General features: G+C 39.7%; 1 protein-coding gene across 1 annotated transcript in view; it reads right to left on the minus strand.

Moving 5' to 3' along the window:
• The window catches only part of bnc2 (basonuclin zinc finger protein 2), a 221,528-nt gene extending 207,257 nt beyond the window's left edge, over nt 1–14,271 (minus strand). Inside the window, exon 1 of the mRNA XM_028016675.1 lies at nt 11,654–14,271. Coding sequence (XP_027872476.1) covers nt 11,654–11,656 — 3 coding nt within the window. The 5' untranslated portion in view covers nt 11,657–14,271. The remainder of the gene's footprint in view (nt 1–11,653) is intronic.
• Nucleotides 14,272–19,538: the final 5,267 nt, after the last annotated feature.

Genomic DNA, 19,538 nt, shown 5'->3' on the forward strand with positions numbered 1-19,538 from the left:
AGAGAGAGAGAGAGAGGGAAAGAGAGAAAGAGAGAGAGAGGGAGAGAGAGAAAGAGAGAGAGGTTGGGGAGCCGACATGAGGATGGACAGCCTGGAGGGAGACATGTAAGATTGGATGACAGCCGGATTTGTTCTCCACCATGTTGGTTCCAGTGAAAGTTGGGAAATTGTGATGGTCTAACTGCTTTGTGTGCGTGTGTGTGTGTGTGTGTGTGTGTGTGGTGGGGGGTATGTGTGTGTGGGGGGGTGTCGGGGTGTGTGTGTGTGTGTCCATGCTGGCTCAATTTCCACCGACAGGTGAGCGATTCCCCTCTACCTCCGCCCGAATGACCAATGCCTCTCCGCCCCAGGCTCTGATCCATTCCAGCTGATTGATAACTGGAAGCCGATCACTGTTCACTGCTGACTGGGCGGAATGGATCAGAACCCAGTCACCTTACTGGGCTGCACTGGGCTTTCCCCAAGCATAAGCAGCAATAAACTGGTAAATAAAATGCTCAGACCAGGCTGAGGTTCCAGTCAGTTCTGACTGTCTTGGTTCTGTAGGAGATCCGACGTCGAGTTTAGCCAGTTATTGTTGAAAACTGACCAAGAAGGGAAGCTAACGTTTAGACAGATGGTTCAACAAGTCGCCCACCAACCCAAACGTTCTCCTTCAACTGGAGACTAACCACCAGATCATCTGCTTTTTTGGAAACTTTTACAAAAATATGTTGTTTCTTAAAACTGTCAACATGCCCTGACAGATAATCTGTAAAAACATCGACCTCCTCCACCTCCTCTGCTATTGCTGTGTGGAGAAATGCTCAGCTGCTGGTGAAAAACAACCAATCAGAGCCAGGAGGAGGGTCTTAGCACTGTCAATTATGCTCATGTATGCGCTTCTAAATGTGCTAATGGTAGTGAAAGAACATTACCTTTCAGGAAAACTGTTTATTTGCCATCACCTGTGGCTATGCTAACTAGCCTTAGCATTTATGGCAGGCTGTGCTGTTGGGAAGGCGCTGTGGCGTAGCAGAAAGCAACACTTACATGGGAGTACACTAATGATTATTTTAGGAATTGATTATTCTAGATTAACCAGATAAACATCAATCAGAGAGCATAGTTTGTAAATCACTGAATGGTTTCTCAGCACCACAACACATTGAAGATCTGCTGGTGTTGCATCAACCTCTGAGGTCTTCTGGTTCTGCTCTGCATCAGAACCAGAACCAGAACCAGAAGCAGCATTCAGCTTCTATGGACCACAAATCTGGAACAAACTTCCAGAAAACTGCAAAGCAGCCGAAACACTGAGTTCCCTTAAATAAAACTGAAAACCCACCAGTTACGAGTTTTCTATAATTAGTAGTAACTGAAACAATGATTAATATTGATGTGTATTTGCTTGTTGATGGCATTTGACAAATTGTAAAGTTTAATGCTTGTTTCATAACTGGTCACTGATGTTTTTTAAAATCACTTTAAACTGCATTATTGCTGAAATGTACAACACAAATAAACTAATCTCAAATAGAGGATTCTTCCCGCCTACAGAAGTTACAATTTAACTTCCCTTTTTTGATTCAAACTTCTCGTAAAAATGTGAACTTTACAGTTGCAAGTAGTCGAGACTCATTTGAAATTTTTTTTTAAAAAAACCAAAGAAGGAGCAAAGTGGAGGATAAGGAGTCGGTCTCTGCCTCCTCCTGTCTGCCCATTAAAGCCTGAATTCCTCCACAAACTGTTTGTTTTCAGTTCAACTCCTCCAGGCTGCTGCACAAGATAACCCTGCGCTCCTTTCTGTGCCTGTCTCCGTCTTCTCCGCTGTCGCTGACGCCCCCCGCTCCCCGTTCTGCTGGGGAATCTGTCTCCTATCAACATGTGGCACATGTCCTTGACAAGTAAAGAGGAACCCTCGCCGCGGGAGCCGGGCCGCCGTGTCAACCTCTGCTTTTTTCCTCCACACTTTCCCTCTCTTAATATTGAGTTGCTGGGCTAAAAGGGGGCTGAAGGAATCTAATAACTGTGACAGTGGGGCTTTTTTGGCTTTGTTCCTGAAGCTGTGCAGACACACACAGGGTAGTCTGCTGGCTCTAATGAAAGGTTAAATGAATAGGACAAAGTGACAGGAGGTACAATAAAGAAAGAAGAGGGAGGAGAGGAGATGTGTGCAAGCATGTGTCCATGTCTGAGTGCCTTGGCGGGGAGAGCTGCAATATTTAAAACAGATTAGTTTGCGACAGCGTGTGTGTGTGTGTGTGTGTGTGTGTGTGTGTGTGTGTGTGTGTGTGTGTGTGTGTGTGCGTGGGTGTGTGTGTGTGTGTGTGTGTGTGTGTGTGTGTGCGTGGGTGTGCATCCAACTGTCCCTCTAGGACACAGATGATGAGGAGGAATTCCAGCATGGGGTTCCTTGATAAACGTTAAGGTCAGCACTGTAGGAGCGGGCGGGGGATCGGGGGGACGCATGTCTCGTCTTGTGCCTCTCTCTGCCTGCGCCTTGGTGGAATGCAAAGTCACATGAAAGAGGCCCTCTTTCTCTCTGAGACTCGTCTCTTGTGTCTGTCTCAAAAGCACCACTGTCCCTCCCCCCCACCACCTCCTGACACATTACCTGTCAGCAGATTTCTCCCCCAACTCCAGAAACGGCCTGGCGATCAGATGCACGCACGCACGCGTCTGCAAAGAGACATTCGCTGAAAAATGTTGCGTTTCCCTCAAACGGGGAAAGTTTGCTGAGACAGAAGCAAACACACACAATCCTGTCATCATGAGGCTGCTTATTTACTGTGATTATCGCCACAAATGGCCTCTTTCAGCCAACAATCACATGCTCGGCGTTCAAACGTATCATCTAAATTTCTGGTCGGAGCAGTCAATTAAAACCGAGAACTAAGAAGCTGTACCTGAGGTGAGGCTTATGAGTTAATCTTCATGTTTGTGTTAAATCTAAAGTTCAAGACTTTGTCAGAACAATGCAATAAACTCCAAACATTAACTGGTTCTGGATGATTTTAGTCCTTATTTCGGCCAGCTCTGTACAAACTACAGCCCCATTCACTATAATTAATACTAATTCAACTTTTTCATCTTCAAAAAAATGGCAGGTTACATTCATGCTCTTATTTTGAAGTGGATGAAGACGCAGCAGTTTTGTTTTCTGTCCTAATGTTCTCTCTTCTTCTCCTCAAATAACCGGATTTCAAACAAACAGTAGAGAACATGATATAAAAATAGATACAATATATGGGGACACTACAGAACATGTAAAAATTAAATTGGTGCTTGAGGGTTGTAGTACTTCGAGAGCAAATATAATTTAAATTAAACCTTGGAACTTTAGCATTTGTGGATATGATGTCTATAATTAGTGCTTTTGGTTTAGTAATGCTAAGTTTTTATCAACTACTAACTACAGTGAAACCATCTGAAATGACATAAAACAGTTGAATTCAAGTCTGATAGTTTCATAGTGAAAGCAAAAGTGTATATTCACGCTCTTATTTTGAAGTGGGTGAAAACGTAGCAGTTCCATTTCCTGTCCTCACGTTTTCTCTTTTCCTCCCCAAGAACTTTTCTTCAAACAAGAAGAAACAACATTTATATAATATTAGTAGTTTTTCGAGGGCATATATAATTTGAATTGAATATTCAGCATTAGCATTTGCTGAATATTGTGTTGGTTTAGCGATTTAACGCAGAACTAATTTATCTTATTGCTACCGCAGCTAACTTTTAGCTAATTACTGTGTCCTGTAGATGAATGTGGAACTAATGTCTATCATCAGTAATATAATTTATAATTATAAAATCTTTATTACGGAGCCTTTAAAATGTCTAAAATGACATAAAACAGTTTAATTCAAGGCAGTTTATTTCAGGCAAAAGACTATCTTCATGCTCTTATTTTGAAGTGGGTGAAGACACAGCAGTTCCATTTCCTCTCCACGTTTTCTCTCTTCTCCATCCCAATGACTTTACTTCAAACAAGAAACATACAGGAGCAAAATAACAGTAAGAGTAAATAATATCAAAATTAAATTGATACATGAGGGTTGTAGTTTTTCAAGGATGGATATAATATCAATTGAAGTTAGCGCTTTAGCATTAGCAGAACTAACGTTTATAATTTGTGCTTTATAACTTTTTAGCAGCTAATTACTAAAGTAAACTGTCTCCTGCAGATTAATGTGTCTAAAATGATATAAAGCAGTTCAATTCAAGGCATTGTTTAATAGTGAAAGCAAAAATATTTTTGAATACTGCATAGAGGCACACATGAGCTGCAGCATTAAAATGACAAAGAAATGAAAACTTCATTCATTCTTGTCTTTGTTTTACTTTAACTGAGAAAATTCAACACTGGGAGAAATATGAATCTATTCGGAGTCTGCAGGTGAAATAAGAGTGTCAGGCAGAGTTAGGAGCAAAAGACCGAGACACTTTGGGCAATACCTCCAAAGTCAACATGCTACGTCTCAGTCCTCAGGAATTTTTTATGAGCCACCACTTATCTTGTCATATCAGATTTCTTCCACTAGCCTTTTTAGGGAAAAGGCAAAAGACACCTTTAGGGCAAATTATTCTCTTTTAATCAAATCACTCTGTATAGCCTGAGGATATCTCTCCATACCTTGAGTCACCGGGGCATGGCTATTAACGCACACGCCCCAAAAGAAAAAAATGATCCCAGCAAACTAATATCCTCATGCTCTCTGTCAATCTGTTTGGAAAGAATAAAGAAAGAATGAAAAGAGGGAGAAAGAAAAAAAGCAAAGAAACTAAATAAAGAAGGGAGTAAGTTAGGAAGAAAAGGAGCTGAGGAAGAAGGGAAGACAGAAATAAACAAATAAAAAAGGGAAGAAATGAATGAAGAAAAGACAGGAGAAAGGAAGGAAAGAAAAAAGAAAGAAAAGCATAAACAATGAAAGAACAGAAGAATGAATGACAAAAAGGAAGACAGAAAGAAACAAAGGAAAGAAAGGAAGGAAAGAAGAAATAAAGAATAAACAAAAAACGAGAAAGAAATGAAGGAAAGAAAGAAAGAGTGAGCAAAGAAAATAAAAGGGAAAAGAAAGAACGAAAAAATAAGGAATCAAGGATGAAGAATGAAAAAATTATATAAAGATGGAAGAAGGAAACAAAGAAAGAAATTAAGGAAGCAAGAAGGGAAGAAAGACTTAAAAAAGACACAACGAAAGAAGTAAAAAGGAAGGACGCAAAGATGGAAGGAAGGAAAGAAGGAAAAAACCCAACAAGAAAATTAAAGCTCCAACTTCAAGCTGGAGTTTCAATTACAAGTAGAAAATCCAGATTTTCTCACTGCCTGTTCATGAAAATCCAGCGAACAACTTTATCCAGCACTGCACTTCATGCAGGCAGCAGCCATAAAATATAAATTATATCACATAACCTTATACCTCCCAGCTGAGCCATTTGGTTACAACTCTACTCCTGTTCGCTGCAGCTCCAGGTCTCTGGTATTTCTATACCGCCGACATGAGTTACATCCCAGCGCCGCTCAACAACGTACGGATCACGGCCCAAATGGAACCGACTGGAGCGCCGCCAGGCCCAGACAACGAAGTGTTTACTTTACGCAGCTGCTGGTAATTAGTTTTGGACAGAATCAATTAAGGTCACCCTAAACCAGAGGTGGGCAGAGAATCCAGAAATATACTGACGTGAGAGCAGCACTACTTCAGCATAGTTTACTCAAGTAAAAGTAAAAATGTATTTGGAAAAACGTCTATTCAATAACTGATGAAATTATCAATCGTTTAATATTTAAAAATTACATCATCAGGCGAACCAAAGTTTAAGGTGGAAATTTTGGTATCTTAAGGACAAACATGACAATAATTCATATAATAACAAAAAAATAAAATTAGGCAAAAATAATTATTTTCCAAATCAGTTTCTTTCAATAAAAAACTTGTGAATCTTTAACAAAAACTGCACTGAATGAAAAACAAACATGTTTTAACCAAAAAGTCACCAGACACACACCTGAAAGTTTTTTGTTTTTTTTTTCCAAAGTTACTCAAGTAAATGAGTAAATGTAACTAGTTACAACCCAACGCAGTCCTTTACGCAGGGAGTTAATTAAAAACCACATTTAACGTTTCTTTTTGTGTTTTTCAAAGTGACCTTTAGTCAGTGAGACTCCTGCAGACGCTTGTCCGGGTTTTCCTTTTTTTCCAGGTTGTCCTACGGAGCATTTTGATGAACATGCAAAATGAAGCTTTAGGAGAAAAAAGACGTGCGTGTAGCAACAAGCCTCAGCTTTACAGCTTAAACACACCTTTTACCACAGAGACTGATTCTAATCTGATTAATTTGCCATTTGCAATTGTGATCTTTCTTCCCACCGCAGACAATACTATCATTTAGCAGATTAAAGCTTTTGTATAATATCAGGCCGTGTCATGAAACAACCAAATGACTTCTAGGGATGACGTTTTGCTTTACAGCACAAAAAAGGAAAGTCATTTACACAAAGCTGTCTTAACCAAAACTGGATCAGATTTCCGTTTTTTTTTTAGGTCTGAGATGCTGACTTTAAAAAAAACAAAAAAAAAACTAACACATAAAAGAGAGAAATGAACAGAGAAAAGTTTCTAAATGTTTTAATGTCAGAATCTCAGACTGTTCTCCTTTCTTTGTGTTTTAAAATGTAAAACATTAAAGTTGACAATGAAGTTACAATAAATATTTATACAATAAACAGGTTTTAAGTAGAAACTCCTCTGGACCGAAAGGAAGCAAGAAAGGAAGGAAGGCGGGAAAAAAGAAGCAAAGTAGGAACGAAAAAGGAAGGACAGAAATAAAGGAAGGAGGGAAGAAAGAAGAGAAGGAAGGAAAGGAGGAAGGAAGGACACACTGAAGAGCAACACGATGAAAGAGGAGGAAGGACACAAGCCAGGACATGAGGGACGAAGGTAGGATAAAATAAAAGGACACATTTATGCGATGGAATTTCTCATTAATGAGGAAAAAATCTGGAAATAAAAATGTTTTTGATTACAGTGAAACATTTCAGTGAACTTGGCTCTTAATTATTTGAGAAAAACGTGCTGTTTTGTGAATGTTTTCTAAAGTGCTTGAAAGAAAATGCAACTTTACACGCTATTGGCTGCTGTTTACCAACCAGCCAATCCAGGAGCAGCATTCATTTTCATTGCTGCTGATTGGCTGAACCCCCAAATTCGGAGATGAGGACAACTGAAGATGTTAACTTGAGTGTTAGCGCCAGAACGGTTTCCACTGTAGGTATTTTAGTGCATGTTAAAGTATATTTGGGGTTTGAAATATTAAAATAGTCAGTTATGAGCGTTTTTCGCGGGCCGCTGTGGTCCCTAATCTAACACTTATTTTCTCTTTCCATATTTTGCTACCATGCTGCGTTCTCCAAGCGTTTTCATTGGTGGACATAATTGTAGTGAAAAATAACTTAATCATCTGCAAACCTACTTTAGATTGATGGATTGAAAGAAATGTTTCAACCTGTCAAAGTATTGACGGCAGCTGCCCGCTCTTCTACCTCACATGCAGCTTCATCATTCACAGTGGAAATACGCTGCGTTCTTTAGATGTTTCTACATCTTCATCTCCGTGCCTCCGGGATGCTGCACTGGTTAAGCAGGTGAAGTGAAATGATGGATGGATTTCTTATAGTTTGACTCCAGTCAAAGTGTGGTATGTTTTCTGTTTTAAATGTAAATCGTTTTGAGTTTCCTGTCCCGACGTCTTCCTCCGTCTACCTGGATGTTTCCTTTGAGGGCGCCACATCTTCAGATTGGATTCATGCGCTGCCATCATTCCTACGCTTCGTGTTTTTTACTTGTTCCAACCCTGTGCACTAAAAATGTCTCATATCGCTACATTTAACTTAGCAGCTTAAGTGCAGTGATGAATTATGGAGATAAAAGTGAGAAAGAGATACTCAATATATTAGGATGAACATTGATATTGGCTGATGCTAAAGCGTTTGGAATCTCCAAGTTTTAGATCCTGATGGCTGGTGACAAAAAAATCTCTTGCCCCAATCAGGCTAATTTAGAATCCTTTCCATTTCTTCAACTGACTGACTCAGACGAAGGCTGAGCTGCAGACTCAGTTGAATAATCGTACGGTTATTTCTTTATAAATGCAAATGATCTTGTGTCTCCTCAGGAAGCCAGAATGTTCATCTCTTAAAAATATTCAGATTTTTTTCCCCTTGCTGCAAAGTAAAGGTCTGAGTGAACTCACTCCAGTATTTTTTTCTTCCTCTCGGTTTGAATTCATGACATTGTCTGATGGCTGTCTAAGAATCACATGAACAGAGACCAGATTTCCTAATGTTTTCTTGAGCGCAAGTGTGTGAGGATTCAGTTTCATACTTTGTGTAGCGAGAAAAAGGAGAAAAGTAATTATCTCTCTCACATGTATGTTGTTCTAAGTTACGTTTTATATTAAATTAAAAGTCCAGCCATCCAATTTGTTTTAACATTTAATCGTGTCTCTGCTTGGTCTCTAAAGTTCACGGTTTGAGTTACGCTGCTGTGTTCAAAGGTTTCCACACAGAGACACCGCTACATTTGCCCCCACCTCCCACTCCCACTTTCAAAATATTACCTTTTCTGTCACTGCCAAGACACACTATCAGCCACACAGGAGATTACTGACAGAGCGTAGCTGGGATGGATCATTACAGCCAGCAGCTGGTTGGATTAAAAACAATTAATATCAAGCAGAAACGTTGGCTTGATATCATCAGGTGAGATGGAAAAATGTACTCAAAATCTCCACATAGAAGTAAGAATGAAAGACAAAGTTTAGTTTAAGCAGAAATCTGTTTTTGGCTCATGAAATATGTTTTTTGTAGAAATGATTAAAAGTGGCATAACGTGGCGCCATTTTATAGCAAATTACCTTCAGTTGTTATAAAATACTGTGTATATCAAATATGACTTAAAAGAAATTTGATGTCGTAATTTCATGCCTTGAAATTGGGCCTGTGTCTCTTTAAGAAGCTCCTCCTCCTTTTGAAACTCCGCCTTCAGGAAGTCATGGCTCCTCTATTAACCCTTTAGCAACGTTTTTACCAGCGTTGGACTGAGCAGTAGCTCCTAGTGAGCTCAACAGTTCCACCAGGTGTTTGCTAATTACTGCTGGCTAGTTTGAAAGTGCTGACTGTAGGCGGAGCTGCGTCTCGAAGGCGGAGCTAGATCCACCGAGGCGTTTAGCACGGCTGAATGGAAATTAAAGGATTTCTCAAACATGCATGAAAGAATCAAAGCAACACTCCAGGTATATTTTTGTTGAGAGAATACCTTTATGACATGATGTTAAGCTAAAAAAAGAGTAAATTTTACATAATACTGCCTCTTTAAGTGTTAGCTCATATCATCCAAGTATCTCCAGTAGCAGTCAGTCTTGTGATCAATATGAAGATGCCTCTGACTGAAGATTAACAAAGAAAACTAGAGGGTTATGTTATCAAAATCTGATTTGAAAGAAATATACAAAGACAAGAATAAAAGTGAGAATTCCTATGAAAAGACTGACGCACAGACAGAGAGATGGACAGCAGCTGCTTTTCCATTTACCTTAAAATTGTACAACTTGAAATTACAAAACTAGATTTGCTCATTGGAAATATGCCTATTCTGAAAAACCTCACGATTTTTGTTAAAAAGTTTTGTTTTTGGATGGATGGATCAAAACTTGGTATATTTAACAAAACTGCGGCAGAAACAGAAACACTGTTTTCACATCACACGAGTCACATGATCAAAACCACAAAGAAGACGACAGGAAGTAGATGTAGGATGATGGCGCACCGTGATTTCTTTTACAACTTTTTGTATCGACAAACCTATTCACGGGATTTTAATTGTATTTCTTTTTTAATAGAAACATCGCAATTGCGAAATTGTGTTTTTTCTACACTAGTGCAATATTGCCAAAGTTTTGTGCACTTCTAAAGGAAACACTGCTGATAGATGATCAGCTCTAGCGTCATGACTGAATTATGAACATATCTAAAGTAACTGTTTACATTCGTCACTGCCATGATTTTTAATGACTTATCGCATGAACAATTAATTTCATTTCTTATTTAATGGAAACACAGAAATAGCAAAATTTTGTTTTTTAGACAAAGATTTGCACAAATTTATTGGAAACGCAGCTAATGAGAGTTTAGAAGGAGACAAAGTGGGGAAGAGGACAGTGTGTGTGCGGGTGCATGTGTGTGTGAGAAGGGGTGGTTCACCATGTGAGCAGTAATCAGAGGGAGCCAGCAGGGGGGACAGTGGAGGTTGGTGGGGTCAGAGCAGAGCACCACTAAGCAGCCCTTCTCTTCATTAGGGGCCTCTCTAAGGAGGGGGGGCGTCACAGGCCTACCTGTCCACCAGCTTATTGAACCGACTAACCAGTGGCTCACACACACACACACACACACACACCTCTGATTCTCCCAGACCCAGAGGAATCACGACCGCAGCCTCTCTGACAACTTTAACTTTTTCTTTAACCTGACTCCATCGCCGCTGCCGCTGACCTTAACCACTGTATACTTTTCGACCGTTGTCACCTTCAGAAGATGAGAAATGTTATTTCCTGAACTCACAAATACTCGCACGTCAACAGAACAAAGACTACTGAAACTGCATTTCACCTTGCGACTGAAGAAACTGCGGCATGAGGGAAAAAGGTCGAGGCTCTGAGAGAGACGCCGATGTTTCAAACATCCCGCTGACAGACGAGCTGCAGAGCGTTTGAAGCAGCAACATTCATCCACATTTTCTGCAACAGTTTCTTTACTTTCCCTCCTTCTGTCTGCTCATCTCATGAAGTGTTCGATCCAAGCTCAGAAGAGTCCTGAACTGGGGTGCTGTGGTGGCGCAGGGGCAAAGCACGACCCACATGTGGAGGAGGCCTTAGTCCTCGTGGTGGTAGTCACAGGTTCAATTCCTGGCCTGGTGACATTTGCCGCATGTCTTCCCCCTCTTTCCTGTCAAAGTACTTTCAAATAAAGGCCACTGGAGCCAACAAAACCCTTAAAAAGAAGAGACCTGAACTGATTTAAGACACATCCGTTCTTCCCTGCAAAAAAAACACAGTGAAGATGCGTTTTGGATTTTGCGTTCATAAATAAACTCAGATCTCATGCAAACGGATTTGTTTGTTTCTCAGACTGAATCACAGAGAAAGCAGAATATTTAAGGTTCAGAGAAGGAAGCCAGCAGAGCGGCTTCAGGCCTGCCACAAACGAAATGACATCCAACAAACATGGCACATGTGCACCAGCTTTCTGCTGGCTGATAACATAATGACACAGCCAGTGTGTTCAGACAAAATCCTCTAACAGTTTTTCAAGCTGTGTGTCAGAGCTATTTCAGTTTTAAATCTCTGAAAGTCATGAAAAGTTTGTTTCGTGGGCCGTCATGGTTCAATAAGGCTTCTGTTGTCAGATCTGGTTGTTCCAAAGAAAAACAAACAAAGAACATCGGAAGAGTTTCACTTAGATTCAGTCATCAGATGAAGATGGGAAATGTTTCCTTTTCGGTCTGATCTTTGTAACTTTTGTCCAAATAAAGTTAAAACTCACTCATTTTATTCAGCAGCAAAGTTAGTTTGAGTAAATTCAGAAATGAGGAGCATAAAGAAAAATCATATTTACCATTGCTGCATGTTGTATCTGACAGACCTCGGGGCTCCTGGGACGTTTGGAGACTTGTCGTCCTGAAAAAAGTCAGATTTCGCCCTCAAGTGGGGGAACTTTCTCCCTCTTCCAGTCGCTTCTGAAATCAGGAACTGCGCTTCGGTTCTTCTCTTTCACCAACTCTGCCTCGATGTTTCTGACAGGGTTTATTCACCTGAAGAATACAGTCACTGTTTGGGGGCTTTTTTGTTTTGGATTTTTAATCCAGCGGGATCGCAGGAGTCGCGGCTGCTTTGCGCGTCGGTTGGATACGCGTCGGTGTCCCGGAGCGGAGCGCTGCGCCTTGCGTCGGTTCGAACCCGCAAAGTGAAGAAATCGAGCAGGAATCACAGACAAGCAGGAGCTGGGCTGTTGCTGCTTGTCCTACCTTGATGAAAAACGGGGAAGAGGGAAGAGAGAGGGGGGTGAAAACGCCTTCTTTACACTTCCCTGGTGATTTTCTAGTGCAGAGTCAGCAGCACAGTGTGCGCCGAGGAGCTGCGGACGGTCCGGGGCTGCAGGGGGAACTCGGGTGAATTCAGACCTCAGTTTCAGACCCTGAGTGACTGGGCACGGGGGTCCATCTGAGCTGATTTACGACGCTGTGTCAGGACCGAGATTCCCATCTTGTCGCAGCAGATCCGCGGGGAAAAGCCGTAGCCCCGAGATAAGAAGAGCTTGTGCAACGTTTGAAAAGTTTTCAGGGCAGTTTTCTGCTGCGCTCATTCAGATCAGACACGTTTAATGTCGCCTGAGAGGAAACACGCTGAATTAAACTACTTACTTAATGAAGTAAGAAAAATATCCCAAGATTTTTTACTTATCAAGGCGCCAATTAACTTTAGGTGAAAAAATTAAGCGTGCATCATATTTTCATAACTATATTTTAATCACGAAACAGTTTTAAGTGACTTTTTTGGACATTTTGTTATTGGCGTAAACATGTACTGGAGCGAGTTAAAATCCACGTTTAGACTTGTATTTATGCACCTTTAAAAAAATTTAAAACGTAATATTTACATAGAAATAAAGGCTTGAAATAAATGACACTTTGTGTAACATGTGACTTTCACTTTGTAAACTGAATTACTAAAACACCTTTTCAGTGAGATTCTAATTTACTGAGAGGCACCTGTGCAAATTTGGAAGCCAAAATACCTAACTGGATGCTAAATGGTGGAGGAAAGTTTAATAAAAACTTAATTTTATACTCAGTGTCATGAAACGGTGTGTTGAGGCAAACGCTGTAGACCCAGGTTGGATGATTGATGGTTGTTTTAATGATAAATAAAGTCAAACAGTCCGAAACTAGTCCAAGAAACACAGGCAGCACGACTGAGCGGAAGCCAGGGCTCAACGCCGGTAGCAACTGAATTACGAATGGACACACGAAGGACTGAGCGCACATGAGACGAGGACCCGACAAAGACGCACAGGTGACACTAAATACACAGGAGGTAATTACGGGGACGAGAAACACCTGGGGACAATCAAGGGAAAGACAGGACAACATGGAAACTCAGAAACGTGAAATAAATACACAGGAAAAACACGGAACATGACACTCAGGAGGACTTGAAGCCTGTGATGTAGGCCATTAGTTCGGTAGAAAAAAGGTGATAAAGTTTGTTTACTTCCATTTTTGTTTTTTTGTTGCATGCACACAGAAAACAAAGCCAGGCTATATCCATTTTTACTATTACAGTCAGCTTCTGAAAGAATATTTCATGAGGTCAATAAAAGAAAAAGGGGCGGCTAATTCAGAAATGTGGGTTCATGTTTACTGTACAACATGTTTAACTGAAGGTCCGGGCCAAATCCGGCCTCCCATAACCTTTTACGTTCACCATTTTTGGTTTATCTCATGTTCTCATGTATTAGTCTCATTGTTTATGTTTTGGATTTGTTTCTTCAGATGACCGTTTACTGTTTGTATTATAGATTCAGATTTTTTTTATACCCTTTTTCATTCTCTTCGCTTTGTTTATTTTTCACTTCACCCTGTAATGGAGAAGTAGGGCCAGGCTTAGGAAAAAATTTAATTTACGAGAATAAGGTCATACGACAATGAAGTCGAAAAAATGCAAGAATAAATTCAGAATGTGAGAATAAAGCTGTAATGATACACAAAAAAGTTGTAATAGACCATAATATTAATAACATAGTAATAATAAGTCACAATATTACCAGAAATAGCTACATATGTGGTTTACATATATTTCTGCTCTCATTAAAATGACTCTTTTCCAGTAATTTTATGACTTCCTTCTGCCAATATTGCATCTTTATTCTACTAATAATATGACTTTATTGTCATACTTAAATAAGAAATATATAATGTATGATTTTCTGGCCGTGAAACTCCATTGAGACCAACCCATGACTCTTCCCAGCTGTTAACCATTTCCTTATTTGCACTTACCTGTTTCCTTTTCCAGCTGCATCCACTCACCTGTAATTAGCTCCTTCTATTACTTCCTCAGTATTTAAGCTCTCCAGATTGCCTTAGTCCTCGCTGGCTCCTCCGTTTCTGTTTCTGTTGTTTGTTAGCTTCTCATTCCTAGCCCACGTCTGAGTCTTCAAGCAGTCTTTGTAAGTTTTCTTTGTTTATTTTTTATAAAAAAATTTTGCTTCGCTGCATAACTCTCTGGACTTGGGTCATTCTTTACTCCAACTGTGACACAGAGTTTCTCCATGAAGGAATGAGTGTGGAAACCAAAAATTAACACGAACCGAAATGATCCAAATACAAAACCAACATGATAAACAAAACATAAAAACCTCATAGATCACAGCAGTCAAACCGACACTGAAGCCAGACGTGTGGTCACTCTGTCGGCCCGTTCATCAAACATCTTGTAGCCGAAATCATCATTAGATTCACTATTGTCAGACATAACACTGAAAATTATGCTACCATAATATGTTGGGGGGAAAACTCAGTGCAAAACATTTTGTAGCGTAAGGCTTGGACAGTCACTCTATTCAGAAAAATATCATAAACTGCCAAAGTTGATCAGGAAATTGTCAATTTTCTGATCAACTTTGGCAGGTTATGATATTTTTCCGGAATTTTAATGAAAATGTTTGAAAATATTCCTAAAATTTAAGAAGTTATGCTTACCTCATGTTTGAAACAGTCATATACTGTCCTAACCATTTCTGAGGCATAGACCAATCAAAATGCTTGAAAGAAAGAATCATGGCAACCAGCCAATCAGTGATAATTTCTTATGTGTTACTGAAAACAAATGGCTGTGTGGATTGTCAACAGACCAAAGTTTTGTGTTTTCAATCTTTTATTTTTAAATGGTAGTATATTTATTTTACTTTCATCGTCGGACGACGTTAAAAAAAGATCGGTAATGTCCGATTTTATGGCTGTTTTTAACGAAGACTCTCACATCTGAAGAACATTTCCATGACTAAAGGACAAATGTTCCAGCACAATCTATAGGAACTCATCCTTTTATCTGATTACTGCAACAGTGTCTTCACAGGAACCAGCAAGGAAGAGCTGAGAATTCAGCATTCAGCTTCTATGCACCACACATCTGGAACAAACTTCCAGAAAACTGCAAAACAGCTGAAACACTGAGTTCCTTTAAGTTAAGGCTAAAAATCCACATGTAGAGTTGATTTTGAAACATAATAACTGGAACACTGATCAACAGATTTAATGTGTATTTGCTTGATGAATGCATTTGACAAACTGTAAAGTTTATGGCTTGTTTCATAATTGGTGACTGTGACGCTTTATAGTGTAAAATCCCTTTGAACTGCCTTGCTGCTGAAATTTGCACCACACATTATCTTCTGGCCTAAATATTCAATTTATCTGGAATAAACTTCAGGAAAACTGAAAAACAGCCGAAACATTAAATCAAAGCTGAGAACCCACATGTTAAGAGTTTATTTTTATTGGTAATAACTGGAATATTTATAAATATATTTGATATTTATTGATGATGGCATTTAACAAAATGTAATGTTTATTGGTTGTTTCATAACTGATAACTGTATAATGTTTCTATGATATAAAGCACTTTGAAATGTGCAATGAAGTCCAATATGGCTCTGGCAGGGGGTGCCTAATAAAGCGACCAATGAATTGTGATTTTTAGACAGAGATGAGAGTCTTTCCCTGCCTCAGATTACCTGAATCTACTCCTGATTTGCATTCATTTAAGCGCCGTCTGTGTGTTTCCTGCTGTCACAGAGTCCACATTTATGCAGCGTGGAAGCTGCAGGAAAGTGTTTCCATCTTCGGCGGGGATGTGACACTCATTTCCCAGATCCCACAGAAATGAGGCCTTCATTAAACTTTCATAGTGTGCTTGTTTTTACGAGGATTTGCTCAACGTTTGACTGAGACATCTCCGGAGTGATGACTTGAAGGGCTTGTGAGGAACATTCTGTGCTCCTCTGCCTCAGTCTGGCTCTTCCACTTGGGTGAGAGGCAGCCGAGTCCCTTGGCAGTCATTTCTATCAAGCCAAGCGTCTGGAAGCCCCACTTGCATGTTTGGTCAAGGGGTAAATAATAGATCAGGGATTAGGCTTGTGTAGAATTCATTCCAGAGTAACAAGCTACTGGAAGTCCCAGGATATGCATATTCATTTGTTGGCCAAGGCCGTGGGAGAGCGAGGACCATATGCTTGTTTGTCAGAGGGCTTAGGCTGCTAATTAAATGAGATATTAGATACTTATGTGAACAACAAGCAAAACGCCTTTAAAAGATGATTTAAGAAGGAAACAAGCCTTTTGTAATGACTTCAACTGCTGCGATACAGTTTAAGTTTAAATCGTGACATGTTTCTGTTTAGCTGTGATGCTGAAGCTTTGGCACATTTATTAGGTTGTCTAAAGATTTATCATTTTGATCTTTTCTCTCTTTCTACCAAAAACTGGATGACAAAAGTCTTCAGTCTGGTGCTTTGGTCTCAACTAGTTTACAGAGACCTCACAATTCATTTTATTTAATATTTCTATTGATTAATCAACCAATCAATCAGCCAAGTTTATTAGTAAAGTACATTTCAGCCACCAAGCTGTTCAAAATGCTTTACATTATGAAAACACAAAAATGCAAAGTCATAAAACGCAGTCAACAGATGAAATATTACATTTTGCCTCATTTCACATCAAAATGTTGGATTGTGTTTAATTAGTTATGGTTCAAAATAAACTAACCAGGTGGGTTTTTAGTCCAGATTTAAAGGAACTCAGTGTTTCACATGTTATACAATGTTTCAGTTTTCACCACATAGATTTGATTTGTTTATTTTGGATACTTAATTCCAGTGTTACATGTTCATTAGAATTTAAAGTTTAATGAATTTTCAGAATGTGCTCTTGAATTTGTAACCCATTACCATTACATGACCTGAAAATGGTCTCAAATCAACAATATTATCATTTATTGCGATAACTTCTGGCGTCCTGCAAATTTCGGTCTCATGACAGGCTCAATAAAGAGCCTTAAAATAAATTAATCTTCAGTTAAAGTTGCCTGATCTAAAACTTTTATGCCTCCATACTTTGTACTTAAAGGAGTTTGATGTTACAAATCGAGAACAAAGTTTGTGATGACACTGTTTTAGCTTTTTAACTATCAGAATCACAGATCTTTAGCAGCCTGTTGCAAGTTTAATAAAGCAGCAGGGTCAGTAATTACACTGTATTGGCTTATTGCACACGTGTTGACTTATTAAGAGCACAGAAATGGCAGAAAGGCCTGTCAGAGATGCTGTGTTTAAGGTCAACCGCTGTGTGTTTGTGCTGCTGTGTTTGTGCTGCTGTGTTGAGTCATCTGTCTTAGCAGAGCAGATGGGCTTCCAGGTTAATCGATACTCGAGTCGCACCATGAAGTGGCTCAGATTTCACTCTTCTTTACACACAAAAACCACGAAACAGGTTATTCTGAGGTTAATTCTTTCTGTAAATACGTAAAAAGTCAACAGATAAAATATTACGTTTTGCCATCATTTCACATCAAAATGTTGGTTTGTGTTGTGTTTCAATAGTTATGGTTCAAAATAACCTAAACAGGTGGGTTTTTAGTCCAGATTTAAAGAAACTCAGATTTAAAGGACTTATTTACTTATTAGATTCCTAAAGTTCCCAAAACAAGATTAATATTTGACGCTAGTTTTACAAACTTCATATTTTAAAGACAATGTAGTTTCATAGTAGAAGCTCTGCTCTCTGGCAGAGTTTTAAAAAACAGCCAAGAAGGTTAGCGCTTTAGAATTTATCCCAAAAGATAAATAGATCAAAATCAGAGATGAATAATTGTGCTAAGTGTTTCAAAGTTAGCTAAAGCGCTAATCAGAAATTAGCTCTGCAATTAGCGCATCATTGGATTAGCAGAAGGGTGCACTCCATTGCATCTGTTTGTAATGGAGAAAATGCTATTTATTTTACATAAAAATGAACAACCCTGCATACAATGTGAAGTAGTAGCCATTTCTTTTTCTTTACAAAGTTTCCACATCAAACAAATTTTACAAAGTAATCACAAGTAAAGAATTTTAATTAATATTTTAAATTTTTAGGGTTAAACATGGAGTCTAGGAACTTTTAATCAGTAATCCATTACTTTTTGTTTCTTCTTGGGGTATTACCTCAACATGACACAGAGTCCATTTCATTCAGCCGCTCTTCAAAATGGGAAAGACCTAAGAATATCCCCTTTATGTAAGGGAGACCTGCGTTGATCTTCATCTGCCAGGAAACGGCTACAAGGAATTTACAATTCACAGAAAATTACTGAGATCCAAAGTCAGAGAAAGTGAAAAGTTTAAAATGACCAGAGCAGAGACAGACGAGGCTGGAAAAGTGGGAGGGGAAGACGTTTCCAAAGTTACATGCCACTCGTCCTACCATCACAAACACAAACAGCGTTTTGGGCAGCAGATACTTCCAGATGGGTGGGTGGAGATTCTACAACGCAAGAGAGTTGCTAGCATGAACAACATCACCAACTCTGATACATCAGAACATTTTGAATAAAAATCTGGTGGAAATTATTTACCAGAAACAAAATCAGGCTTTTTTTCCCCGTGATCATGTCGTCCCCAGACCTGAAACCTAAAGAAAACCTGACTGAGCTGGACTGAATCAGAATGAGGGATGATCCCAGATCTCCCACCTTGGGGCGTCTAATGGAAGCAAAGTATAAAGAACTGAGTGATGGAAGTAGATTTTTACACAATAATGAGATAAAAACTTGATTTCTGATGCCACCGTTTGAGATAAAAGCTTTTCTGTGATGCAGAGCCTCTGTCATTTTCTCGCTTTGATCCCTTCAAACTCTTATTGAGGGAAGCTTTGGCAGTGTAAGTAAGACAAATACTTTTCTCATCTAAAAGCTGTTTTCCAAGTGGACAACATTTACTCAGGGCGATCAATGTCCCATGTCCTTGGTCTCCTTTCACATACTCAGGGGAAATATGAACTTAAATACAACCTCACCACCTTAATTTACCCTTTCACCAAGTAAAGGACAAGCGCTCCAGCCGAAGCCCGAGGGAAATAGTCTGACTCCTTGTTCCCACACATCGGTGGAGGGGGCCGACTGGGGCCCGGATGGCACACTAGGTGAGTGAACTGTTAGAGAGCGTGGCCCTGCAGTTCACGGATAACAAAAACACAGTCACATACGCATCCATGTGACCTCTCGGATCAATTCCTCCTTTATGAGGGCGCTCGCCGGTTGGGGAGGGGACCAGAAGGTCATCAGATGGGAGTCAGACAGAAGGTCCGCGTCGTCTCGTTGGGGTTTGGGGAGAAAGGTTATTACCGTCATGTGAAAACAGAAATGGCAGTTGCAGAGTTGAAGCTTCGCAACGAGGGAACGATTTG

The sequence above is a fragment of the Xiphophorus couchianus genome, chromosome 5 (assembly GCF_001444195.1).
Source record: "Xiphophorus couchianus chromosome 5, X_couchianus-1.0, whole genome shotgun sequence".
Lineage (NCBI taxonomy): Eukaryota > Metazoa > Chordata > Actinopteri > Cyprinodontiformes > Poeciliidae > Xiphophorus > Xiphophorus couchianus.